Source organism: Mustela erminea, chromosome 9 (assembly GCF_009829155.1).
Source record: "Mustela erminea isolate mMusErm1 chromosome 9, mMusErm1.Pri, whole genome shotgun sequence".
Lineage (NCBI taxonomy): Eukaryota > Metazoa > Chordata > Mammalia > Carnivora > Mustelidae > Mustela > Mustela erminea.
Window position 1 is genome coordinate 112,448,132 of NC_045622.1, and position 20,468 is coordinate 112,468,599.

Consider the following 20,468-nt stretch of genomic DNA (forward strand, 5'->3'; position numbering starts at 1 on the left):
TGCAGCGAAGGGGCCCAGCTGTCCCTAGCCCGGCAGAGCCCGTCCTCTGGAGCCGCGATGATTCAGAGCGAGGGCCGCTGCCCCTGCTGGGTGCCTCCGGCGGGGCTGCAATTAGATTTAATGGGACAGAGCCCTTGCTCCGGCTCGCCTTCCCGTCTTCGCTCCCGCCCACCGCCTCCCTCGGGCGGCAGGGAGGTGGGAGGTGGGGGACCCACTGGGGCCTTGACGTCAGCTCAGCCTATAAGAGGCCGCCCGGCAGAGGGCTGGTGGAGGCGAGCCCCGGACGGACGCCGGCGCCATGCCCACTCCCAACGCCGCCTCGCCACAGGCCAAGGGCTTCCGCAGGGCTGTCTCCGAGCTGGACGCCAAGCAGGCCGAAGCCATCATGGTAAGGCAGCCGCCGGGGCCCGATGGCCAGCATGGGCCGGAAGCACGGAGGTGTCCCCCGAAGGCTGGCGGGGGACCTGGACTCGGGGTCCACATCACGCCCCAGACCTGGCCACGGAGGGGGGTTCCTGGCCCTGAGCACCTGCTCTGCCCCGGCTGGGAGGCGCCCCTTGACCGCCCCACTGTGGGGAGGTCAAAGCTCTGAGGGGGGCTCTTCTCTGGTGTGTGTGTGACAGTGTCCTGGGCCCGGGCGGCAGCTCCTTGGGGGAGGTGCTGGCCACACAGAGGGTCAGACCCCAATCCCGAGCCCAAGGGTAGTCGGGGCTCCCGGGCGATTGCCGCCGCCATCCACCTGTCCACCGGCCACCTGTTCATGCCCACCTGTGACCTCCTGTCTTGAACCCCACCTCCCCCACCTAGCCACCCCAGGACCCCTGACCCCCAGGACGGTCCCCAGCACTTGGGCACCCCCGAGGGCAGGAGGTCTGTGCCCAGCATCCCCAGCTCCAGGAGACTGGGGGATTGGAGGACCCTCGGGCCGGAAGAGTGGTCTTGTGCGTCCTCAGGGTTGTGCCAGAACAATCAGCTCCCACGCACTTCAGACGGGCTTTGTTTCTAAATGCAAACACGGTTTGGGTTCTGCAAACCACCTGCTCAGGGAACTGCAGCCCCCCCCCCCAAGCTCCCAGGGCCCACCCAGCCTCGCAGGCACTCCCCGACCTGGTTCCCTCCCAGGAACCAGGTCCCACGTTCCCTGCCCTCCCCAGTGCTCTGGCTGGTGTCCACCTCAGGGCCCTGAGTCACGCCTGTCACCTCGTCCAGTTGGCAGCCGGGGACAGAGGCCACGCAGCACGTGGGTGTTGCGGGCACATCCCCCAGCCACCCCGCCCCTGTGCCATGGCCCCGAATCTTCCTGGCCGCGCCCCCCATCGGGGGGAGACAGGCTCTTCGTTGTGCCCCAGCTGGTGAGGCCTGGGCGGCCAGTTCCGCCCATGGACACAGCAGGTGCTCAGAGACACCAGGGGTCAGAACCGGGGACGGGGCGGCGGCGTGCAGGGCAGCTGGGCATGTCCTGTCCCCACAGTCCCCGCGCTTCATCGGGCGGCGACAGAGCCTCATCGAGGACGCCCGCAAGGAGCGAGAGAAGGCCGAGGCCGCGTCCGCTGCTTCCTCAGAGCCCGGGGACCCCCTAGAGGCTGCAGTTTTCAAGGACAAGGATGGGAAGGCCACGCTGAACCTTCTCTTCACCCTTCGTGGCGCCAAGACCGCGTCCCTGTCCCGGGCCATGAAGGCTTTCGAGGTGAGGCTGGCAGGGGTCGTGTGGCTGGTGTGGACATGGTGTCCCCTCCACGGGACTCCTACAGAAGCACGGCTGCCTGGGGCCACTGAAGGCCGTGAGTAGAGAGGGTCCCAGGAACTCTGGGCCTGGGGCTTTGCACCCCCGAGAGCTCTGGGGGTCCCAAGGTCCTCACAGTCCCCCTCACGGTCTCGGGAAATCCCTGAGCCGAGGCCTGACCCTCTGTCACTCTCTCCCCCACTGGGTCACACACAGGGTGATGCACAGGTGAGAAAGTGTGGCTCCCAGCAGGGCAGCCTGGAAAGTCGGGGTCCCCTCCCCCACCTGCCTCGATGAGCTCCCGCTAATGCGGTGGCTGATGGTACCCGCTGTCTGGGTCACACCGGGCCAGGCGGGACACAGGTTCCTGGCACAGGCGCCCAAATGACATTAGAGCTGGACTCCAGCTCCTGGACAGCCGAGTGGCCCGAGGGCCCATCAAGACCCATGTGCCCTCGTTGCTGGGCGACAGGAGGTGGCAGGGAGCGTACTGCTCCTGCCAGGCTGGTGCTGAGCAGGGGCTGGAGCCCCCAGGGCACGGGGGCCTCAGCGGGGTCCAGGGCCCACCCCCAGTCCCTGATCTGGCCACCAGGGTGGCGGACCTTGCAGCCAGCGGCTGGGGACTCAGGCGGTCTGGGTGTGGCTGAGGGACACGTCACGTCTCCCGGAACACTGGGCTGAGGGGCCACAGGGCCGACCCCCATCACACAAAGCGGACGAAACCCCATCGCCCGGCCGTGAGCCCTCCCCGGTCGCAGGCTCTGACCGGAGGGTGGAGGACGGCCTGGGTGTTCCCGGGAAAGGACGTCCGTGGCGAGGCGGCGGGGCGAGGCCGTGGGAGCTGCCCCGTGGGGGCTGCCCCGTGGGGCTTCCTCCTTCCTGTCTCCCTGTCTGTCTCCCTGTCTGTCTCTCTGTCTCTCTCGCCATCTCTCTCTCTCTCTCCCTCTCTCTGTCTTTTCCTTGTTCCCTAAGACGTTTGAAGCCCAAATCCACCACCTGGAGACCCGGCCCGCGCAGAGGCCCCGGGCAGGGGGCCCCCACCTCGAGTACTTTGTGCGCTGCGAGGTACCCAGCGCCGACCTGCCGGCCCTGCTCAGCTCCGTGCGCCGGGTGGCGGAGGACGTGCGTGGCGCCGGCGAGAACAAGGGTGAGGCTGCTTCCTCTGTCCTTGTGGACAACCCGTGACCTTGAGACGGGGGTGCAGAGGCTCCGGCAGCGGACCCCTGGGGTGACCACATGTGCGGCCTGGGTGCCCCCACCCCTGCGAGCTCAGGCCCTCGGCCTGTCTGTGAGCCGGCCGGGGCACCTCTAGGAACTTCCAGCTGTCACGTCCCCGCTCACCCTGAGGAAGACCCAGGGGACGCTGCTTCTGGGTCAGCCTGACGCTCACACAGGCCCCTGTTCCCTCCACCCTCCATGAAGTCCTCTGGTTCCCGAGGAAAGTTTCCGAACTGGACAAGTGCCACCATCTGGTCACCAAGTTTGACCCTGACCTGGACTTGGATCACCCGGTGAGCTGGTGCCCCTGCGCCTCCTGTGTCCTGGGCCGCCTGTGTCCCCGTTCCCATGGCCAGGGCAGTGAGCGTGGGCCCTGGGCCGCGCCTGGATGGGGCATCTCTCCGTCGGCCTGTCTGCCGGCTCCCGGCTGAACCACTGAGGCGGAGCTCAGCGGCAGCCCCCAGGCACCCCGCCAGTGTGGCAGGAAGGGGGTGGTGGGCAGGGAAGGGGGTGGCGGGCAGGGAAGGGCACCTGGCAGCCTCCTGAGCACAGCGGACACTCTGGCCAGGGTTTCTCGGACCAGGCGTACCGCCAGCGCCGGAAGCTGATCGCGGAGATCGCGTTCCAGTACAAGCAGTAAGGCCCTCGGGGACCCCGACCCCACCCCGGAGCTCCACAGCAGCAGGGTGAGGGCCATCTTGGTCACCAGCACCGTCCCTGTGGTCACTGGCTCGGGCTCCCAAGTCCCAGCTGAGTGAAGCAGGCAGCTGCCGAGGCTCCGAGCCCCTCTTGCCCGCCCCCTGCTCGCCCTCCCCGAGGGCTCCCCGCTGACCACACGCCCTGTCTGCAGTGGCGACCCCATTCCCCGTGTGGAGTACACGGCCGAGGAGATCGCCACCTGGTAAGACCCTGGGGCCCCTGCTGGGGCGGAGGGGACAGGGAGGGCCGCTTGAGAAGGCCCTGACCATCCGTCTGGAAGGAGAGGCTGCTGCTGGGTCTGGGCGTCCCCATGGCCCTCTATCCCTCGGAGCCCCCAGCGGCCAGGCTCTTCAGGGCCCAGCAAGAGGCCGGCAGTGGGGGCCCCTGAAGAGCCTCCCAGGGGGCAGAGCAGAGCTCCCACAGGGAGGGCTGCCCGGTGTGGGGAGGGGCCGGGCCAGCAGGCACTGAGGCCTGAGACCCTCGCCCGCAGGAAGGAGGTCTACACCACCCTCAAGGGCCTGTACGTCACCCACGCCTGCCGGGAGCACCTGGAGGCCTTCCAGCTGCTGGAACGCTTCAGCGGGTACCGGGAGGACAGCATCCCCCAGCTGGAGGACGTGTCCCGTTTCCTGAAGGGTGTGTGCGCTGCCCGGGAGAGCCCCGTGGGAGGGGGTGCCCCCCAGCCCGCACTGACCCCCTCCCCCCGCCGTGGTCCCTGCAGAGCGGACAGGCTTCCAGCTGCGGCCGGTGGCCGGCCTGCTGTCCGCCCGGGACTTCCTGGCCAGCCTGGCCTTCCGAGTGTTCCAGTGCACGCAGTACATCCGGCACGGGTCCTCTCCCATGCACTCGCCCGAGCCGTGAGTGCGCCCTGCCCCCGCGCCCTGCGGTGCACCTGCTGCCGCCCTCGCGCCACGGGGCCGGCGGGTGCTTGGCGCCAAGCCCACGGAGCAGGGAGGGAGGGTGCGGGGGCTGGGCTGCTGGCCCCCCGGCCCCCAGTGCCACCCCTTTCCCCCTCCCACAGGGACTGCTGCCACGAGCTGCTGGGGCACGTGCCCATGCTGGCCGACCGCACCTTTGCTCAATTCTCCCAGGTGTGTCCTAGGGGGCCACTGTGGTCCAGGCCTGGGGCCTGGGCACTGTGGGGGCCAGCGATTGGTGTTGCCTGCCCCCCCGCCCCGTGCCCCTCCACCCTGGCACCATGCCCGAGCCCCTCTGGGGCTGGACGGTGTCTACCTGGGTCCCAGAGGCTTCAGGGGGACGGTATCATCCTGGAATAGAGGGGCGGGGGGTCCCATTCTGGGAAAACCACCTTATAAAAATGAGGAGCCAGCCCCATGGTGCAGAGAAGACCGGGAGCAGGGGTGGGGTGGGGTGGGGTGGGGTGGGGGGAGGTTCAGGAGGGGTTGTTGGCGGGGTGGGGGCGGGGAGCGGCCGGGCAGTCTCATGGCCTGTGCTGCCACCTGCTGGCTGCCTGAAGAACCACGGAGAAGGGTCCTGGCCCCTTGCCTGCTCCTGGGAGGGTCCCTGGATTCCAGGGGCATCTCGGCATCTTGGAAAGATCCCCCATCCTGGGAGGGTCTCCGAATCCCCAGACGGTCCTTGCGTTCTGGGGAGTGTCCAGGAGGCCCCTGGAGCATCCTTGCCCACGCGGGCAGCCGCGCAGGGGTGGGCTGAGTCGCTCCTTCCTGCCTCCTGCCTCCACAGGACATCGGGCTGGCCTCCCTGGGGGCTTCCGACGAGGAGATTGAGAAGCTGTCCACGGTGGGTGCCTTCCTGGCAGGGCCTTGGGGGGCGCTCAGGACACCCGGGTTCAGGCGGGGGGACCCCTTCCGGATTGAGGTCCCACTTCTGTCCAGGGAGGGTCCCCTTCACACTGTGACCCCCGGAGCCCTGCTGGGCCCTGCCGGGGAGGGGGTGTGGCAGGGCTGAGTGTCGTGGGCTGCCGGGGTGGCGGCTGTCTGTGCCGAAGCTCCGTGTGTCCCCACCAGCTGTACTGGTTCACGGTGGAGTTCGGGCTGTGCAAGCAGGACGGCGAGGTGAAGGCCTACGGCGCCGGGCTGCTGTCCTCCTACGGGGAGCTCCTGGTGAGGCGGGCTCCTGCCGCGGCCGCAGGCTGGAAGGGCGCTCCCACCGGGGCTCCCGGGGAGGTGGGAGCCAGGGACCGCCAAGGAAGCTCGTCCTGCCCTGTCCCACGCTCACGGTCCCCAGGCCTCGAGAGGACCCCTGGGCGGGAGGGTGTGGGGTCAGGCCGAGGTGCTCCCGTTCCCTCCAGGCCTGGGGTGTGGGGGTCCTGTGACCTACGGCCTCCCCCCAGCACTCCCTGTCTGAGGAGCCCGAGATCCGGGCCTTTGACCCCGACGCCGTAGCCGTGCAGCCGTACCAGGACCAGACCTACCAGTCCGTGTACTTTGTGTCCGAAAGTTTCAGCGACGCCAAGAGCAAGCTCAGGTGGGCCGGGGCTCCCAGGGCCGAGAACCTCCCCCGCCACTCCCAGACGGGGCCAGACAGGGCCAGCCGGCAAGCAGCACCGTGTGTGCACACCCCTCCCACAGGAGGACCCCCAAAAGTCCCCGGGGGCAGGAGGGGGCGAGCTGCCAGACCAGTGGCCAGGTCAAGGCCAGGTTTGAGGAGGCAGAGTGTGACCTTTCTAAGAAGGGTGTGTGGGACCCTTCCCAGCCTCCTGCCTTTAGAACAGCGGGGCCACCCGCTGGGACGGAGGAGGGGCAGGGGTGGCTGAGGGAGGGTGCGGGAAGCCCAGGGGGCCTGGAGGGAGCAAGGAGTCCCCAGAGTTGTGGGGGCTGAGGGCGCATGACCAGCGGCGTCTGGGCGGGGCAAAGCCTGACGCCTCCCACTCACTCACCCTCGGAAAGAGCCTTGTTTTCCAACGGGGGAAACTGAGTCCCAGAGGCTGTGTGTTCAGCGTGGACAGGAGGGGATCCTACAAGCAAATGTGGGGACAGAAACAGACCTGGGACTCTCTGGGGCACACAGCCCAGGAAGGCCTCCAGCAGGGTGGGGTGGGCTTGGGGTCCAGCAGAGGAAAGGCCTGTCCCTCCCCTGCCCCCCACTCAGAGCAGGCCTCGGTCCCCCGTCTTGTCTAATCAGTTGGTCACAAGGAGCTTTTGGGGCCCGGGCATTTCTTGTCCTGCACTGATGAAGGGGGCCCTCTCCTGGGGACCACCTTCCTGCCCCAAGCCGGCCCTGAACCCCCACCTCCCCAGTGCCCCCGAGCACCCCCAGGTGACTGAAGCTCCACCCCCCACCAGGGACTACGCTTCCCGCATCCAGCGCCCCTTCTCTGTGAAGTTTGACCCATACACGCTGGCCATCGATGTGCTGGACAGTCCCCAGGCTGTCCGTCGGTCTCTGGAGAGCCTGCAGGACGAGCTGTACACCCTCACGCGTGCACTGGGCGCCCTCCGCTAGGAGCCGGGGGAGGTCCTGAGGTCTCCCCCTGCCCGTCCCCGGCCTGCCCCCGGCCGCTGCCCAGGGGAGGGGTGGGGTCACTGGACGCCCAAGAGCCCACCAGAGAGCCCCCCCTGCTGGAAGGCACCCCGCAGACTCCCCCCACCCCGCCGCGTCGCAGCCCCGCCCGCGCCCCCTGCTCACAGCCTCAATAAAAGGAAGCAGCCCTCCCTGCGCCGCCCTCCGCGTCTGTGCGCCGGCCCGGCTCGCACCCGGCTCCCAGCCTCGCCCCCAGGTCTCTCTTCCGCTTCCCTCCTCCTCCGAGACCTCACTGGGCCGCCCCGGTGGTCCTCACTGGACTAGCCTGCGCAGAGCCCCCAGCAGCTCGGGGGCAAAGGGGGCCACATCCCCGTGGTGTGGCAGCGTGGGGGCACGGGGCCCAGGGAACCCCACCTGGGGTTCACAGCTCTGGATTTGGGGGATGCAATTCCAAGGCAGGGCTATAGCCTGGGGCCTCCCCACAAGCCGGGTGTCCCCACTAGCGGACAGGGGCTCAGGGGCCAGCGCGTAGCCGGTGCGGGGATGAGCCCGGAGGCGCCCCCCTCCCCACCCCCGCCGCTGGTTCACAGATGACGTCTCTGGGCCTGAGTCCCAGCAAGGTGGCCGCGGCAGGATTCAGGCTGCGTGAGATGTACCTCAGCTCACTTGAGGGGTCTCGATATAGCCCTGCAGCTGCAGCCTCCCACATCCTCCAGGGCCGGCCTAGCCCAGGGGCCCACTCCTCCCACTTGGCCCCTGTCCTCGGAGAGAGCAGCCTGGGGCTTCCGCCTTCCGTGCTGCGGGGTGGGAAATGCGCGTCCGCCTCCCGGGCCTGCTCACTCCCGGGCCTGCTCACTCCCGGGCCTGCTCACTCCCGGCAGCCATCCCCGCCCCACCCCCAGGGCCCTGGCATGAAGCTTTTAGGATGTCGGTCCAGCAGACTCCTCCTCACCCATCAAGGCCCTCCCAGACAGAGGCTTCTCCCGCAGCCCTCCGTGGCGGTCGGTCTGTCCATCACCTGTGCCTTAAGCACCTCGCCCATGCCCAGGCCTCCAATACCTGCATTTCTTCAGCCCACGAGACACCGGTGGGGCCATCTTTGAGGGCTGTGATCCCCGCTGAGACCTGGGAAAGGGCTGAGGGCTGGCCCTGACACCCCCCGGGCCCTTGATCTGAGGCAACAGGAAGAGGCAGGACTCATCTTGTCACAGACGCACCCTGATGGCAAGAAATGGCGAGAGGCGGCGGCGGGGTTGGGGAGGGTCCTGACCACTCTCCTCGTCCTGTCCAGGGCCCGGGGGAGCACCCCAGGGGCCCACACCGTATGATAGCCAAGGAAGTCGCTGGTCTGAAAGGGGTAGTGTGGGGAGCTGGCCAGGCCCACTAGAAACCGGGGTCGCACGGAGGGGAGTGTGGGCAGGGCTGTGTGCTGCCCCCACAGCAGAGAGGAGGCCTAGCCCAGCGTCCACACCGCGGCTGGTCCCCATACTCGGCCCTCAGGGCAGCGCCCTGGGCGCTGAGGGTCTCAGCAAGGCTCCCGTGCTGGGGTGGGGGTGGGGCCGTGAGCAGGGACGGGGTGCTCCCCCACACCCCCACGGCCTTGTGCCATCCGAGGGGCCCGGGCGGCAGACCAAAGACCGTGAGGGGTCTGGGGGCCAGGCAGGAGGAGCCCCTCCTCTTGGCCCCAGCGCCCCTGGACTAATGTGGAAAATGTGGCTCAGGCAAGGCCGCGGGGGGTGGACATTGGCCGCCAGCTGCGAGTGGCCATCAGGCCCCTCGTTAGGACTCTAATGACCCCACGGCCCGGAGGAGCTGACGGCCGGGAGTGGCTCCTGCGGCCCCAGCACAGGGGAAATGATCCAGAAATCGCCACCTCAGCCCCCCGCCATCTGCCACCCTGATTGGGGGCCCTAATGGACCAGGCGCTGGGGTCAGGGACTATAAAGCCAGGAGGGCCGCGTGGCCGCCAACCCCCAGGACCAGCTGCACCCTGACCCGGACAGCTAGCAGGTCTGTCCCCGTGGGCTCCTTGTGTGGGGTGTCTGGGCCCCAGAAGCCAGGGAGCTCCTGCTTCCGAGCGTTTGGGGGGTGAGCACAGGGTGGGGGGTCCTGGCTGGGACACATGCCCCTTCCGGCCTCAGCTGTGTCCATCCCCAGGTCCCCGTCCCCCGCCATGGCCCTCTGGATGCGCATCCTGCCCCTGCTGGCCTTGCTGGCCCTCTGGGCGCCGGCCCCGACCGCAGCCTTCGTGAACCAGCACCTGTGTGGCTCCCACCTGGTGGAGGCGCTGTACCTGGTGTGCGGGGAACGCGGCTTCTTCTACACGCCCAAGGCCCGTAGGGAGGCCGAGGACCTGCAGGGTGAGGCCCGCCCCGGCCCCTGGGGGGCAGTCAGGTGGCGTGTTAACAAGAACAAAGACATTCCCCTGCGACCCCAGTACGTGAGGGGCAGAGAGGACCCTGCGGGCTCCGGCCTTGGCGCCGCCCCAGGGGGCCTGGGGTCCAGCGGCGCGGCGGGGGGCTGGGACGGGACAGGCAGGGGAGCGCGTTCTCTCCCTGACCCGCTGCCCGCCTTGCTCCCGCAGCGAGGGACTCGGAGCTGGGCGGGGCGCCTGGCGCGGGCGGCCTGGCCCTGGGTCTGGAGGGGGCCCTGCAGAAGCGCGGCATCGTGGAGCAGTGCTGCACCAGCATCTGCTCCCTCTACCAGCTGGAGAACTACTGCAACTAGGGCGCGCGCCCCAAGCACCGGCGTCCCCGGGACCTTTGACACCCTGCACCCCAAGCGAGTTAATAAACCCTTAAATGAGCCTGGCTGGCGTTGTCTGTGTGGCGTGGGGACGGAGGTGTCGGCCGGGGAGCCGGGGGGCCAGGGGGGCCTTCCAGAGATCCCTGTCCTGCTCTCTGCACCGGACCCTCCAAGTTCAGCCCCTGCTCCCTGGGCGCCCATGGGTAAGCTCCCCCCCGTCCCGGGTGCTGGGAGACCCCCACGGCCCCTGGTTGCCCAGGACAGAACAGAGAAGGGCTCTGGGGTCTCTGGGGGGGCCTGGGGGCGCTGGCTGGGAGCACACTCTCTCAGCACCAAAGCCTTGAGTTCTCAGGGCCCCCAGAGCGCTTTCCAAGGGGAGAGAAGGAGAACATTACGGCAATTTCTCCCCGCGCAGCCTGGCGGTGTTCTACCTCGGGAGCTATTTCTGACGGAGCTGAGTGGAGTTCGGGGTCTTGCAGGGGCAGGGGACAGAGAAGGGCCTAAGAGGCTGCCCGGGGCCTCTCTAGTGCCCGTCGGCCACCCCTGTTCTGGGCAGGCCCAGGGCTGCCCCAGCCCAGCTCAGACCCAGCCAGAGGAACCCATGCGTGTCCTGGAGGAATCAGGAGCCGCCAAACGGCAGGCTTGGGCTGCAGGATAAACTCGGACCCTGTGGCACTGGGCAGGGACCTTGGGCTTAGCATTCAAGGGTGTCTCGGCTGTGTACCCCCAAGTACTGCAGCCCACAGCGCCCGGGTCAGGTGTCCCTGCTGCCCTGCGGCCCTCTCCTCCCGCTCAGCAGCCCAGACACTGTGGTCAGTCCCAGAAGGGCCCTTGGGCCTAAGGACGAAGTCACTTGGCATTCACGTCTTTAGGGTTCCTCTGGTGTGGGTCCACTGGGCACCCCGCCTAGGCCATCACCTGGTGTGCCAAAGAGCCTGGGGGCTGTCTGGACTGGCTGTGGCCTGGGAGGTCAGCGGGTCACCCTGGCTGCACACCAGCCCGGCCGGCTGGCTGCCCAGGCCAAACCAATCTGCGCCTCTCCTGAAGGCTCCGCCCGGGCTCGGGGCTCGGGGTGGCTGGGCCTGGGACTGGGCACCCGGGACCCAAGTCTGCAGACCACTCAGGGGCGGCCTCGCGGCCACAAGGACATCCCCCTCCTGGGAGGGCCTGGCCGTCTCGGCAGCCTCCCTGCAGCCCTCTGGTTCCCTCCTGGGCCACCCCCAGCCCCCGCGACATCACCCCCGCCCCGGAGGCCGCTGGTCCCCAGCTAGCTCCGCCCCTGGAGCTGAGGGCAGGACCGGGCACCTGGAAGAGAAGGGAGAAGACGGCTGGCATCGGCAGCAAATCGTCCGTGGGCACACCCGGCCCCATCGCGGGGGTAGAAACAGGGGCGTCCCGCGCGAGTTGAGGTACGTAAGCACCCACAGCCGGCCTGGGTGCGGCTGGGACGGGGAAGCAGGCCGCCGGGGTCAGGGTGCCCTCGAAGCAGCGGTTAGCCAAGCCCGTGTCCTGGCTGGCCGGCTTGTGGGCAAGACCCTGAAAGATGACCCAGAGGCCCCCCCTCAGGTGCCAGCAGATCCCGTGGAGCTGGGAGCCGGAGGGTACGGGCCCTCTCAGTTGGCGCCAGTGCGGCTTCTCGTGGGGGCCGCAGGGGGCTCGGGGGTGTTCCGTTGTGGGGGAGGCTCAGGAGAGGGCTCATGTCCACTGGGAGGGTTGCCCACCCAAGAGACCTGGTCATGGTGTGCGGCCACCCTTGGGCCCCCTGCCGGGGGCCTGTCTCCCGCTTCTCTCCTGAAACTTACCGCGGCCCTGAGACCCAGACCCTCCTGCCCAGCCTCTCGCACCAGCCCCTCAGCCCCCCGTGGCAGTGTTCTTGACAAGGCGGGCGGGGACTCGCCGTACCCCCTCCGACACGGGGATCCCAGAAGCAGAGAGAAGTGGACATCCACAGTCACCAGGGTCCCCGGGGGCGGAGGTGGGGTCAGACCCAGTCTCCTGCTGGACACCCCCCTGAGCCCTGAACCCCAGATGCCCCGGTTTCTCAGAGCCCCCAGGTCACCCCATGGAAGCCAGGCCCACAGACCTTGGCTCTGCCACCCCCTCCGGGCCCAGGCTCCGCCCCTTCTGGGAATCGGGAGGACAGTCGTCCCATGGCCTCAGACCCTGCCTACCCTTGGAACCTGGGCTTCCCTCGCCCACGGGCCTGGCAGGGGCACTGCCGTCAGCGGCATTCTGTCCAAATGCCCCTTAGCCATGACAGCGGGATGTGGAGGAGCAGCCGCCTGACCATGCTGGGTCGCCCAGCCCCTCACCGAAGGGCCGGGGTCTCCCAGGGGATGCCGCAGCCCATCCCTCCCCACACGCTTGCTCTCCTGTCTGGCCCGTGTTCCACCGTCACAAGTACCAGTGCGGTGGGGAGACCGAGGCTGGAGCCGGGATGTGTGTCCTCTGGTGCCCACGCACGGAGGACGCGCCGCCATCTCCAGGCTGGCTCCCCAGATTGCACCTGCTCCTGGCACCGACATACAGGCCCTTCCTCCTGGCCCTGGGGGCAGTATTTGCCCTGCCCCGTCAGTAAATATTTACTGTCCTCACCGTTTTCCAGGCCTGAGCAGACCCTGAGGGGCAAGGGAGGCATTGCAGGGATGCCAGAGCGTTGCTCCGTCCCCCGCTGCCACCCTTGGAGGCCTGGTGCCGGGCGGGGGGCCGGCCCAGGAGAGGGAGTGAGACCAGGGACCAGTGGGCTGAGCTTCCGGAAAGGCCCCCCGGCCGAGCCCCAGCCAGGGTCTGCATCCCACTCAGCTGGGAGGGGAGACCCCTGTGTCGCCCCCTTAGGGAGCCTGTCCTCGGACCCAGGCAGGGCAGGCCCCCAGTGCATGCGGCTTCCGGGAGCAGGCACCTGTCCACGCCAGCAAGGGGGCCGGGGCGGCCATTCACAGACATGACCAGCAGAGGGCACCAAAGCCCCACTTTTGATGCGGTCCCTGGGCGCTGTCCAGGCCAACGGTTAGCTCTGGAGGGGTCCGCTCGCCTCCGAGTTCCTGCCAGGGCGCACTCAGCGGGGCTGGGGGAACACTGGCTTTAGAGGCCTTGGTGTTTAGGACAGGGACAGTCTCAGCCCCCAGCCTCTGGGGACCGGGCCTCCCCGCGGGAGCAGCTGGACAAAAGCCCCAGGTCCCCAGCATTCTGGGAGTCTCCAGTGAGAGCCTGAGCCCCGGCCCCCAGAGTGGTGGGGACCTGGGGCCTGGGGTGGGACATTCCTGGGGGCGGCTTCCTCCAGCAGCCCGTAGCCCACACGGTGGTTGAAGGCGTCGCGGCCCCGTGTACAGTGGGACCCTCTGCTGACGGTCTGCGGGGCTCTGAGGAATTGGGGTCTGGGGGCTGTGGGGCCGGTGCTTGCTGTCAGGCCAGCCGGCCCCTCGAGCCGGGAGGCTTCGGTGAGGCAGGGGCGCTGGGACCGGGGAGGCCTCGGGCAGGGGCCGCTGGGGCAGGGGTGTTTCTTTCCCTTGTCCACCCGCATCCCCATGTAGTGCTGAGAGGAGAGAGGTCAGTTCCAGAAAGAACATTTTGGGGTCGGAGGCGGACAGGGGTCTGGAAAGTGCAGAGATAAACAGGGTCGGGGGGGCCGGGCCTCCCCCGCCCTCCGTCCAGCACTATTGTTTCTGGCCTCGGCACAGGGACAGCGAGGCAGATTCCTTCGAAAGTGGACGCTGACGGGGGGGCTCCCCATTGTCTCACGGCCACGCAGTCAGGCCGCACTGGCGCCAAGTCCCGCCAGTGCACCGTCCCCACACACACCCCTGGGGCCCGCAGCTCCCAGGTCCCGGCCAGCCTCATCCCTCCCCCGGTCCATCTGCAGCGGGGGGAGGACAGGTCCCAATGGGCTGGAGGTCCCATGGGGAGGTCCCTGAGGTCCTTGAGGCTGCCCCTTCTAGCGGCACCCCACAGTCCCTACCCCCCCACCCCCGCCAAGGCACTGGGCTGAGACCTGGCATCCTGGGGGCACTGCTGGGCCCACGGCTATGTGGCAGCTGGAATCCGTGAGGCGGGGGGCGGACGTGGGTGCTGTTTCCCAGCTCTCCTCACCCAGAGAGGCTCCCAATGTCCAGACCTGCGAGGCTGAGCCCCGGACTGACATCGCAAGGTCACCGGGGGCTGAGCCCGAGCCCTTCAGCCACACTCGGGGTCCCCATCTGTGAACCCATGAGAGCCGGACCACTCCAGCCTAGAGGTCCCCAGCCTGGGGGTCAGAAGCCCCCGAGCCTCTGGGCTGGCCCCGCCCCCTCCAGCCCCATGTGGACTCGCTGCTGAGCCATCAGAACCTGGGGGGGGAGGGGGCCCATGTTCCCGGCCTCACTCTGACCCCCTTCCTGGCCCATCTGTGTTTTTGGAAAACAGAGCCAGCGTCCAAGCAGCCCTGCCAGCTTGGGGCCTTTCCTGCTGGGACCCCGAGCCCGCTCCTTTGTTCTTCAAAGGCCGTCCTCCCTTCGGAGCCTGGCCCAGCTCCAGCCCAGCTCCCGCGGGGCCACCTTGCCTGCCCCCCCCAAACGCCCCAGGCCCAGTTGCTGAGGGACCTCGAAGAGTCTCTTCCCTCCCTAGACCTCCCGTTCTGAACTGCGGCTCAGTCCTGCATGGGTGCTCAGTGGGCCACAAGGACGGGGCTGGGAGCGGGTGAATCTGGGAGGCCTGGGATGAAGCTGAGGCTCTGGCCTGGGGCTCTGGCCCCCCCTGACCCCCCATGACCCTCCCTGGCCCTCCCTGGCTCACCCTGACCCCCCCGGCCCTTCTTGACCCCCACCCCCACGGCCCTCCCTGGCCCTCTCTAACCCTCCTTGACCGTCCGTGGCCCTTCCTGACCCTCTGTAGCCCTCCCTGGCCCTCCCTGATGTCCCCTGACCCTCCCTTGCCCGCCCTCCCCCTCCCCCCTCTCCTTGGCCCACCCTGGCCCTCCACAGTGGTCTGACACGCTCAACCCGTCAAGGAGATCTTTGAGGGTCGGGGATGGGAAAAGGGCAGGCAGGCCCTCTCCAGGCCTAGAGGATGACTGGGTCCTTGGTTGCCCATGGAGGTGCTTTCTGGACCCCGGCCCAGCTGTGGGGAAAGGAAGTGGCAGAGAGGCTGCCTCTGGAAGAAGGAAGAGTTGGCTGAGAAGCACCTCAGTCCTCAGTTCTAGCCACACACGGTCAGAGTCAGAAGAGAAAGCAGGCTGGGAGGCTTCCTGGAGGAGGTGTCTTTTGCCCCGACACAGGCATCTCAACCTTGAGGACAGACCCACATCAGGCTGTTGTTGTGGCTGGGACAAACCTAGCCCAGGGATGGCGGGGTCGGGGCAGCCCGTGCTACCCTCCCCGGAGCCGCAGTGGCAGCTGTATTCACACAGATGCCCCCCACGACCCTCCTCGTGGTTGGACACGGGCTGGTCCCACCCAAAAAGAAGGGACAGGCTGAGGTCTGAAGGACATGATGGGCAGAGCCCTGTGAGCGCCTCTCCTTCCTCAGGCCTCAGCACATGGGCCCACCCGACCGCTGAGTGCCCACCCAGGCCAGTGTCTCGCTGAAGGCCAGGCGGGTGGGGGCGTAAGTCCTCCCTCTGCTCTGGGAAACCTACTGAAGCTCTCCGGGGCTCAGTTTCCTCATCTCTCGGAGGGACACCAGAGGAGACTGTCCCTGCCTTGGCTGCTGAGAAGGCCCAGCGTGGCATGCCAGGTGCCACTGTCACCCCAGGAAGCCCCGTCCCCAGTGGGCCAGGCACGTGGGTGAGGGGTCGCAGAAGGCCAAGGCCAGGCTTCAGGCTCGGTGATCTCTCCTGACTCTGCTGCTTGCTTCCGTGTCCGACAAGCTGCTTCCCTCTCTGGGGCTTGGTGGCACGGGGACAGCCCCGTGGGTCTGATAGCCCGCCCAGGATTGTGGGCAAGAGGAAGCGGATGCAGTCCCCACCGTGTGGCCCGTGGGTGTGTTCAGGGGCCCTTGCCAGGAGGACCCAGCTCCCCAAGGGTGGAGCCTCAGGGCTGGGGTCCTGGAGGGCCCCCATGGAGAGGAGGCCAGGAACAGGGCAGAGACCAGGACCAGCCAGGGCCCGAGGCTGTGCTACTGGCCATGTAGGCTGCCCCGCATTATGGCCCCAAGAAAAAATGTTCTAGTGCCATCGGCCAGGGGAGTCGGGGGCAGACACGCACCTCACATCAGGAGAGTGTAATAGTGTTTGTTACCATTCATTCCGTGCCACACTGATTCCAGGCTTCTGTGTCCTGACACGAGGGACCCATGGGATCAGGGGAGGCAGACGCCCGGGGGCAACCTCCAGGGGCAGAACCAGATTTCGAGCCGGGCCAGCCTCCAGGCCTCCTCCTGCCCACCCCTCCCATGCCCTCCATCACGCCTGGCTTCCCGGGCCCTAGTGATGCTGGCTGGAGGTCTTCCAGCCTTCGTGCAGCCCCAGCAGTCTCCCTAGGAGGTCAGATGACCTGCTGCACAGATGCGGGGAGTCGAGGGCATCTGATGGTGCCAGCCTTCTGAGACAAAGCCTCAATCGTTCATGACGGGATTCTCTCCAGTCCTGGGCTTGGGAAAGTGACCCTGTTTTTACCCAGGCGTCACTATTAAGGATTGAAGGGAAACTAGGCTTCCTGAGGCTGTGGCTGCACATCCACTAGTGGCCACAAGGTGTCGGGCTCGGGTCAGATTTGGAAAATCCTGCTCAGCCAGTGGGCTTGGAGAACAAAATTCAGCCCACCCTGGGAAGGGGTGGACCCCTAGTCCAACCTTGGGAAGGGGTCCTAGCATTAACTTTCTTCCCGGAGACTCCCAGTAATAGATCTGATTTTATTCAGATACAAATATAATACAGGCTCCTCTAATTTTCAGAACACACAACAATGCTTCTAGAAGGTGTCCCAGGTTGCACCTATGGTTTTGGGCATCTGCCATGCCACATCTGCTGGTGTCAGGGAGTCCCCCAAAGGGGGAATTCCCTTAGGCCTTCCTCCACCACCTGTTCTGTAATGCCAGGATGGAGGCAGATAGAAGCCTCTGACCTGAGCACACAAAGGTGCAGAGCCCACCTGTATGCTGATGCTGTGGTGGGGGGGGTCTGTTCTGTAGAGACAAGCATCCTTTGGCCCCCTCAGCCCTCTCCCCAGAGTGCAAGTTGTACTAAGACCCCTGGACTCTTCCTCTGTAATTCTAGAAGTGATCACCAGGTGTCAGCATTAGGCCATGCAAGCCACCAAGCAGCAGAAACTCCACACTTGGGATTTCTGCAGGTGCCCCAGAAGTCTCCTGGATAAATGAGGTTCTGGCCAGAACCCCAGGATGGGATGATCTTCTTCCAGGCAGTGGGGCAAAGAGGTTTTACTTATGAGGTGTCCCTGCAAGCTTGGGGGAGTGGTTTAAATTCCAAGTGAGATTTAGTTCAATCAGGCTCTCCAAATTTGTCCCTTTTGTGTTCCTTCCCACTTCCTGTATCCCTTATTGGCCACGTGCTTTCCCTCCACCATGGAAAAGAAATGGAATGCAGGGATGTCGGTCCCAGCCCTCACACCCACCTCCCTGACCCAGTGCCTCTAGTCCAGCCTCAGTGATGCCATGGCTTAGCTAGTCTTCCATGGGCCTTCCCCGCCCTGACCTTTATCCTCTGCTCCCCTCCCCTTGCTTAAGCACTCTGGGTTCAAAGATTCTGGTGGATTAAAATTGTCCTGCTTGATTCCCTTTGGGGCAAGGTCTGGGATGGGAATCCAGATTAGGGCAGAACTCAGGTTCAAGACACTGTTTGGGGTCTGGAAGCTTCCAAATTTCCAGGAAGTGATCTGGGGGTTTGAAAGGCTACTTTCTTTTCAGCCCCTTATCTGCCCACCTTCTCAGTTTGGTGGGCCTCCAGTGGTAGCCTCATGTCTGGTCTGGGGTCAGCCCTTACACTCTCTCTAGCTCCACCCGTGGCTTGGCAAGTCCCCACTAAGTCTTCCCATTAAGGACCTGGGAGTAGCTCCTTGGAAAATCTGGGTATCTTGCAGCAGATACCAGGGGACAACACAGGATGCAAAGCCTTCAAGCCACTGAGCCCACAGCAGAGTAAGAACCAGCATGATCAGGTGACTTCTATACCCCAAGAAGTGTGAACTGCTTCACACTGACTCCCTTCTATGTGTCCCAGACCTGGATCACGGCCCTTTAGCATTGCGGCACCCCTCCCCATCCAAGAACCCAGGAAGGAGTCCCACCTGCCTTCTTCCAGTAGGGTGGTGTGGTTGCAGAGCATCTGCATCCTTTGAGACACACTTGCCAGACCTGAGCCCCCCTCAAGTCTCTCCTCCCACCACAAGTTCTGTCCTCCCTACCAGATGCCCCATCCCGCAAGGTAAGGAAAGGAATTCAGGTGAGAGCTTGAGAGAGAAAAGGACAGTGAGAGTCAAACACTAGTATGTACCAGTTAGCTGGGTAAGCTGGGGTGCAGGGTGCTGGGGGGATGTGGGACTGGTGGCCTTCTCAGAAGCGCACATGTCTTTGCTTCTTAGTGAGTCTTTGCTCTGCCGCCTGCTCTCCCTGCAAGCTTGGAGAAGGGGGTTTAAATCCCCAGGGAGATTTAGTGCAGGCCGGCAGCACATCTGCCTGGGGCCTCCCCCGGCTGCTGATGGCTCTGAGGCTGTGCCTTGACTGAAGTTTCATCCAGGCTCAGAGGCTGTGAACCCAACATCCCACCCTCAGTATCTGTGAGCAGGACTGGAGCTCAGAGCTGCCACCTGCCACCACACTTGTGGTGCGGGGGCCCGATCACAAGCGACTGGTGAAGGGAGGAAGCTCCTAGATGAGGCCCCTTACCCTGAAGGAAGAAATTACGTGAAGGCGCTGCACTGCAGCTGCCTGGGAAGCACCTAAAAAGAGTTTTTTCTGATTCATCTCGAACCCTGCTTCTTTCTGCATATGGCCCGTCGCCATTTTACCCGTGCCACGCCCACCGGCATACCAGGGTGTCGAGTGACTGCCAAGTGTCAATCTCAGGAGGCCCCACCCCCTCCCCACCCCTCCACATAGTCCCACCTCCTGGGGGAGTGCTTCCGGTCTGCGTCCCCGCCCACACACGCCTCTCCGTGGGGTCAGGGGGCGGGCCAAGTCCCCACCCCCTGCGCGCTGTGCCCTGGCGTGAGACGGTGCCCAGCCAGCTGCCCATTGGCCCCGCACCACCGAGTTGGCGCCAGGCTACCCAATTTGGAGGGGCTTGAGGAAAGCCGTGGAGGGGACGAGGAGGTGAGGGCAAAGCTAATTTCAGTTGGCATTTGAGCAGGTGCCGCGCTCAGCGCAGGAGGGCCTCTCCCGCGGCTAGGGGCTGTTATAATGCACACTCTAAAAGTGCCCTTCATCGTCTCTCCAGCCTCGGCCTCGTCCCCCGCCTCCGCCTCGTCAACCCGGCTGGAGGGTCTGGGCACCACGGCCAGAGCACCCCCTGCTTTGGCGGCGACTGCTAATATTGGCCCGACCAGCGGATCACCGGCCGGGCAGCTTCAGCAGAGAGGCCTGGGCACCGGGGACTCCCCGGTCCTCTTTATCCACCGCCCGGGGACCTCGGGGACGACGCAGCGACTAGAGTACAGGTGACTGGACTTCCCTCCCTCTTGCTGCAGCCTCTGTGGGAGAAACTCTGCCTGCTGTGTGGAGGCGTGCGTGGGCTGGGGGCTGGGGGCAGCCAGGACCCCCGCTTCTGCACGAGGGTCGAAACCTCTGCTGTCAGAGGGCAGGCCCTGGGCCAGCTACCTAAGAGTGGCCTCAACTTTGGAGGAGACGGGGAAGATGAGTGGCGAAGGGGGTCTTCTGCAGGGCTGCACAGAGCCAGAGGCTTTTGTAGGGAAAATAGGTTTTCCTTCACTAATCTGCCAGACTGAGTGGGAGGGGCAGGGGTGGAGGGCAGGGCTGCTCTTCTCAGCAGGAGTGAACAGCTGTTTCTGCAAATGTAAAAGGCAGGGTTTTTTTTTTTTTTTTTTTTTTTTTTTTTTTTTTTGGTGTGTGTGTGTGTGAGAAGTTTGCTGTTGCTGTGCCCCCCCCATCCCAACCAGAGACAAACAGGAGACTGGTGCACAGGGCCCAGGGGCCCGAGATTTTGGAGCAGGCTTTTTTTTTTTATATATACCGTTTTAAAAGTCAAGCTTCCCCATCTCCCCACTCCCTACACCTCCCAGCCATAACCAAAGAATCCCACTAAGTAAACAGAGGACAATGACGGGCCAGAAGCCTTGGTACCCCCACGGCAGGACTGAAAGGGTAAAGCCCCTCTCTCCCTGAACGCCTGCCCGGTTCTCCTGGGGCCTCTCCAGCCCCCTCAACTGAGTGCTGGGGCGAGTTTCTGGAAACCCCAGTTTCCCAGGGGTGTGCTTAATTCTGCACATGAAGCTTCTCTCCCCTCCCCCCAGGGGTCCCGGACTTCTCCATACAGCCGCCATGGTGTTTGTGGGGACAGGCTCCGTTTCCCCAGGGAAGCCCAGTGTCCCACCCCAACGCCCCCAACCACCCAGCTGACTTCTGCATACAGAACTGTGTCTTTGGTTGGTGCCTGTCCCCTCCTTGCTTCCACCCAAGGGGGGGATGTTGGAGTGTGGGGGTGTCCTAACATGTGCTGTGATCCCCCAAGACCGGCCCTTCGTGCGCAGCCCCC

At 65.7% G+C, this 20,468-nt stretch overlaps 2 protein-coding genes across 3 annotated transcripts; both read left to right on the forward strand.

Moving 5' to 3' along the window:
- Positions 1–263: 263 nt before the first annotated feature.
- On the forward strand, positions 264–7,266 carry TH (tyrosine hydroxylase). Its single transcript, XM_032358573.1, has 13 exons — positions 264–388; positions 1,472–1,687; positions 2,696–2,870; positions 3,146–3,234; positions 3,510–3,577; positions 3,792–3,842; positions 4,131–4,276; positions 4,362–4,497; positions 4,662–4,731; positions 5,345–5,401; positions 5,629–5,724; positions 5,955–6,088; positions 6,907–7,266. Exons 1-13 carry the CDS (start codon positions 299–301, stop codon positions 7,064–7,066), a joined length of 1,488 nt encoding a protein of 495 aa, XP_032214464.1. The 5' UTR covers positions 264–298; the 3' UTR covers positions 7,067–7,266.
- Positions 7,267–9,035: 1,769 nt separating this feature from the next.
- On the forward strand, positions 9,036–9,894 carry INS (insulin). 2 transcript variants are annotated; one of them, XM_032358311.1, is made up of 3 exons: positions 9,036–9,094; positions 9,242–9,444; positions 9,669–9,894. In XM_032358311.1, the coding sequence occupies exons 2-3, from the start codon at positions 9,258–9,260 to the stop codon at positions 9,809–9,811; spliced, it is 330 nt and encodes a 109-aa protein (XP_032214202.1). In that variant the 5' UTR covers positions 9,036–9,094; positions 9,242–9,257; the 3' UTR covers positions 9,812–9,894. The 2 variants fall into 2 exon arrangements, with proteins under 2 accessions (XP_032214202.1, XP_032214204.1); XM_032358313.1 differs by having other exon boundaries at positions 9,050–9,094; positions 9,226–9,444.
- The last annotated feature ends 10,574 nt before the right edge of the window (positions 9,895–20,468 follow it).

Excerpts from the sequence above, each read along its gene's own strand:
- TH (XM_032358573.1), top strand. The coding sequence starts at position 299 with ATGCCCACTCCCAACGCCGCCTCGCCACAGGCCAAGGGCTTCCGCAGG. Across the intron at positions 389-1,471 it reads AGCAGGCCGAAGCCATCATG|TCCCCGCGCTTCATCGGGCG; the intron begins GTAAGGCAGCCG and ends CTGTCCCCACAG. Across the intron at positions 3,235-3,509 it reads ACCTGGACTTGGATCACCCG|GGTTTCTCGGACCAGGCGTA; the intron begins GTGAGCTGGTGC and ends CACTCTGGCCAG.
- INS (XM_032358311.1), top strand. The coding sequence starts at position 9,258 with ATGGCCCTCTGGATGCGCATCCTGCCCCTGCTGGCCTTGCTGGCCCTC. Across the intron at positions 9,445-9,668 it reads GGAGGCCGAGGACCTGCAGG|CGAGGGACTCGGAGCTGGGC; the intron begins GTGAGGCCCGCC and ends TTGCTCCCGCAG.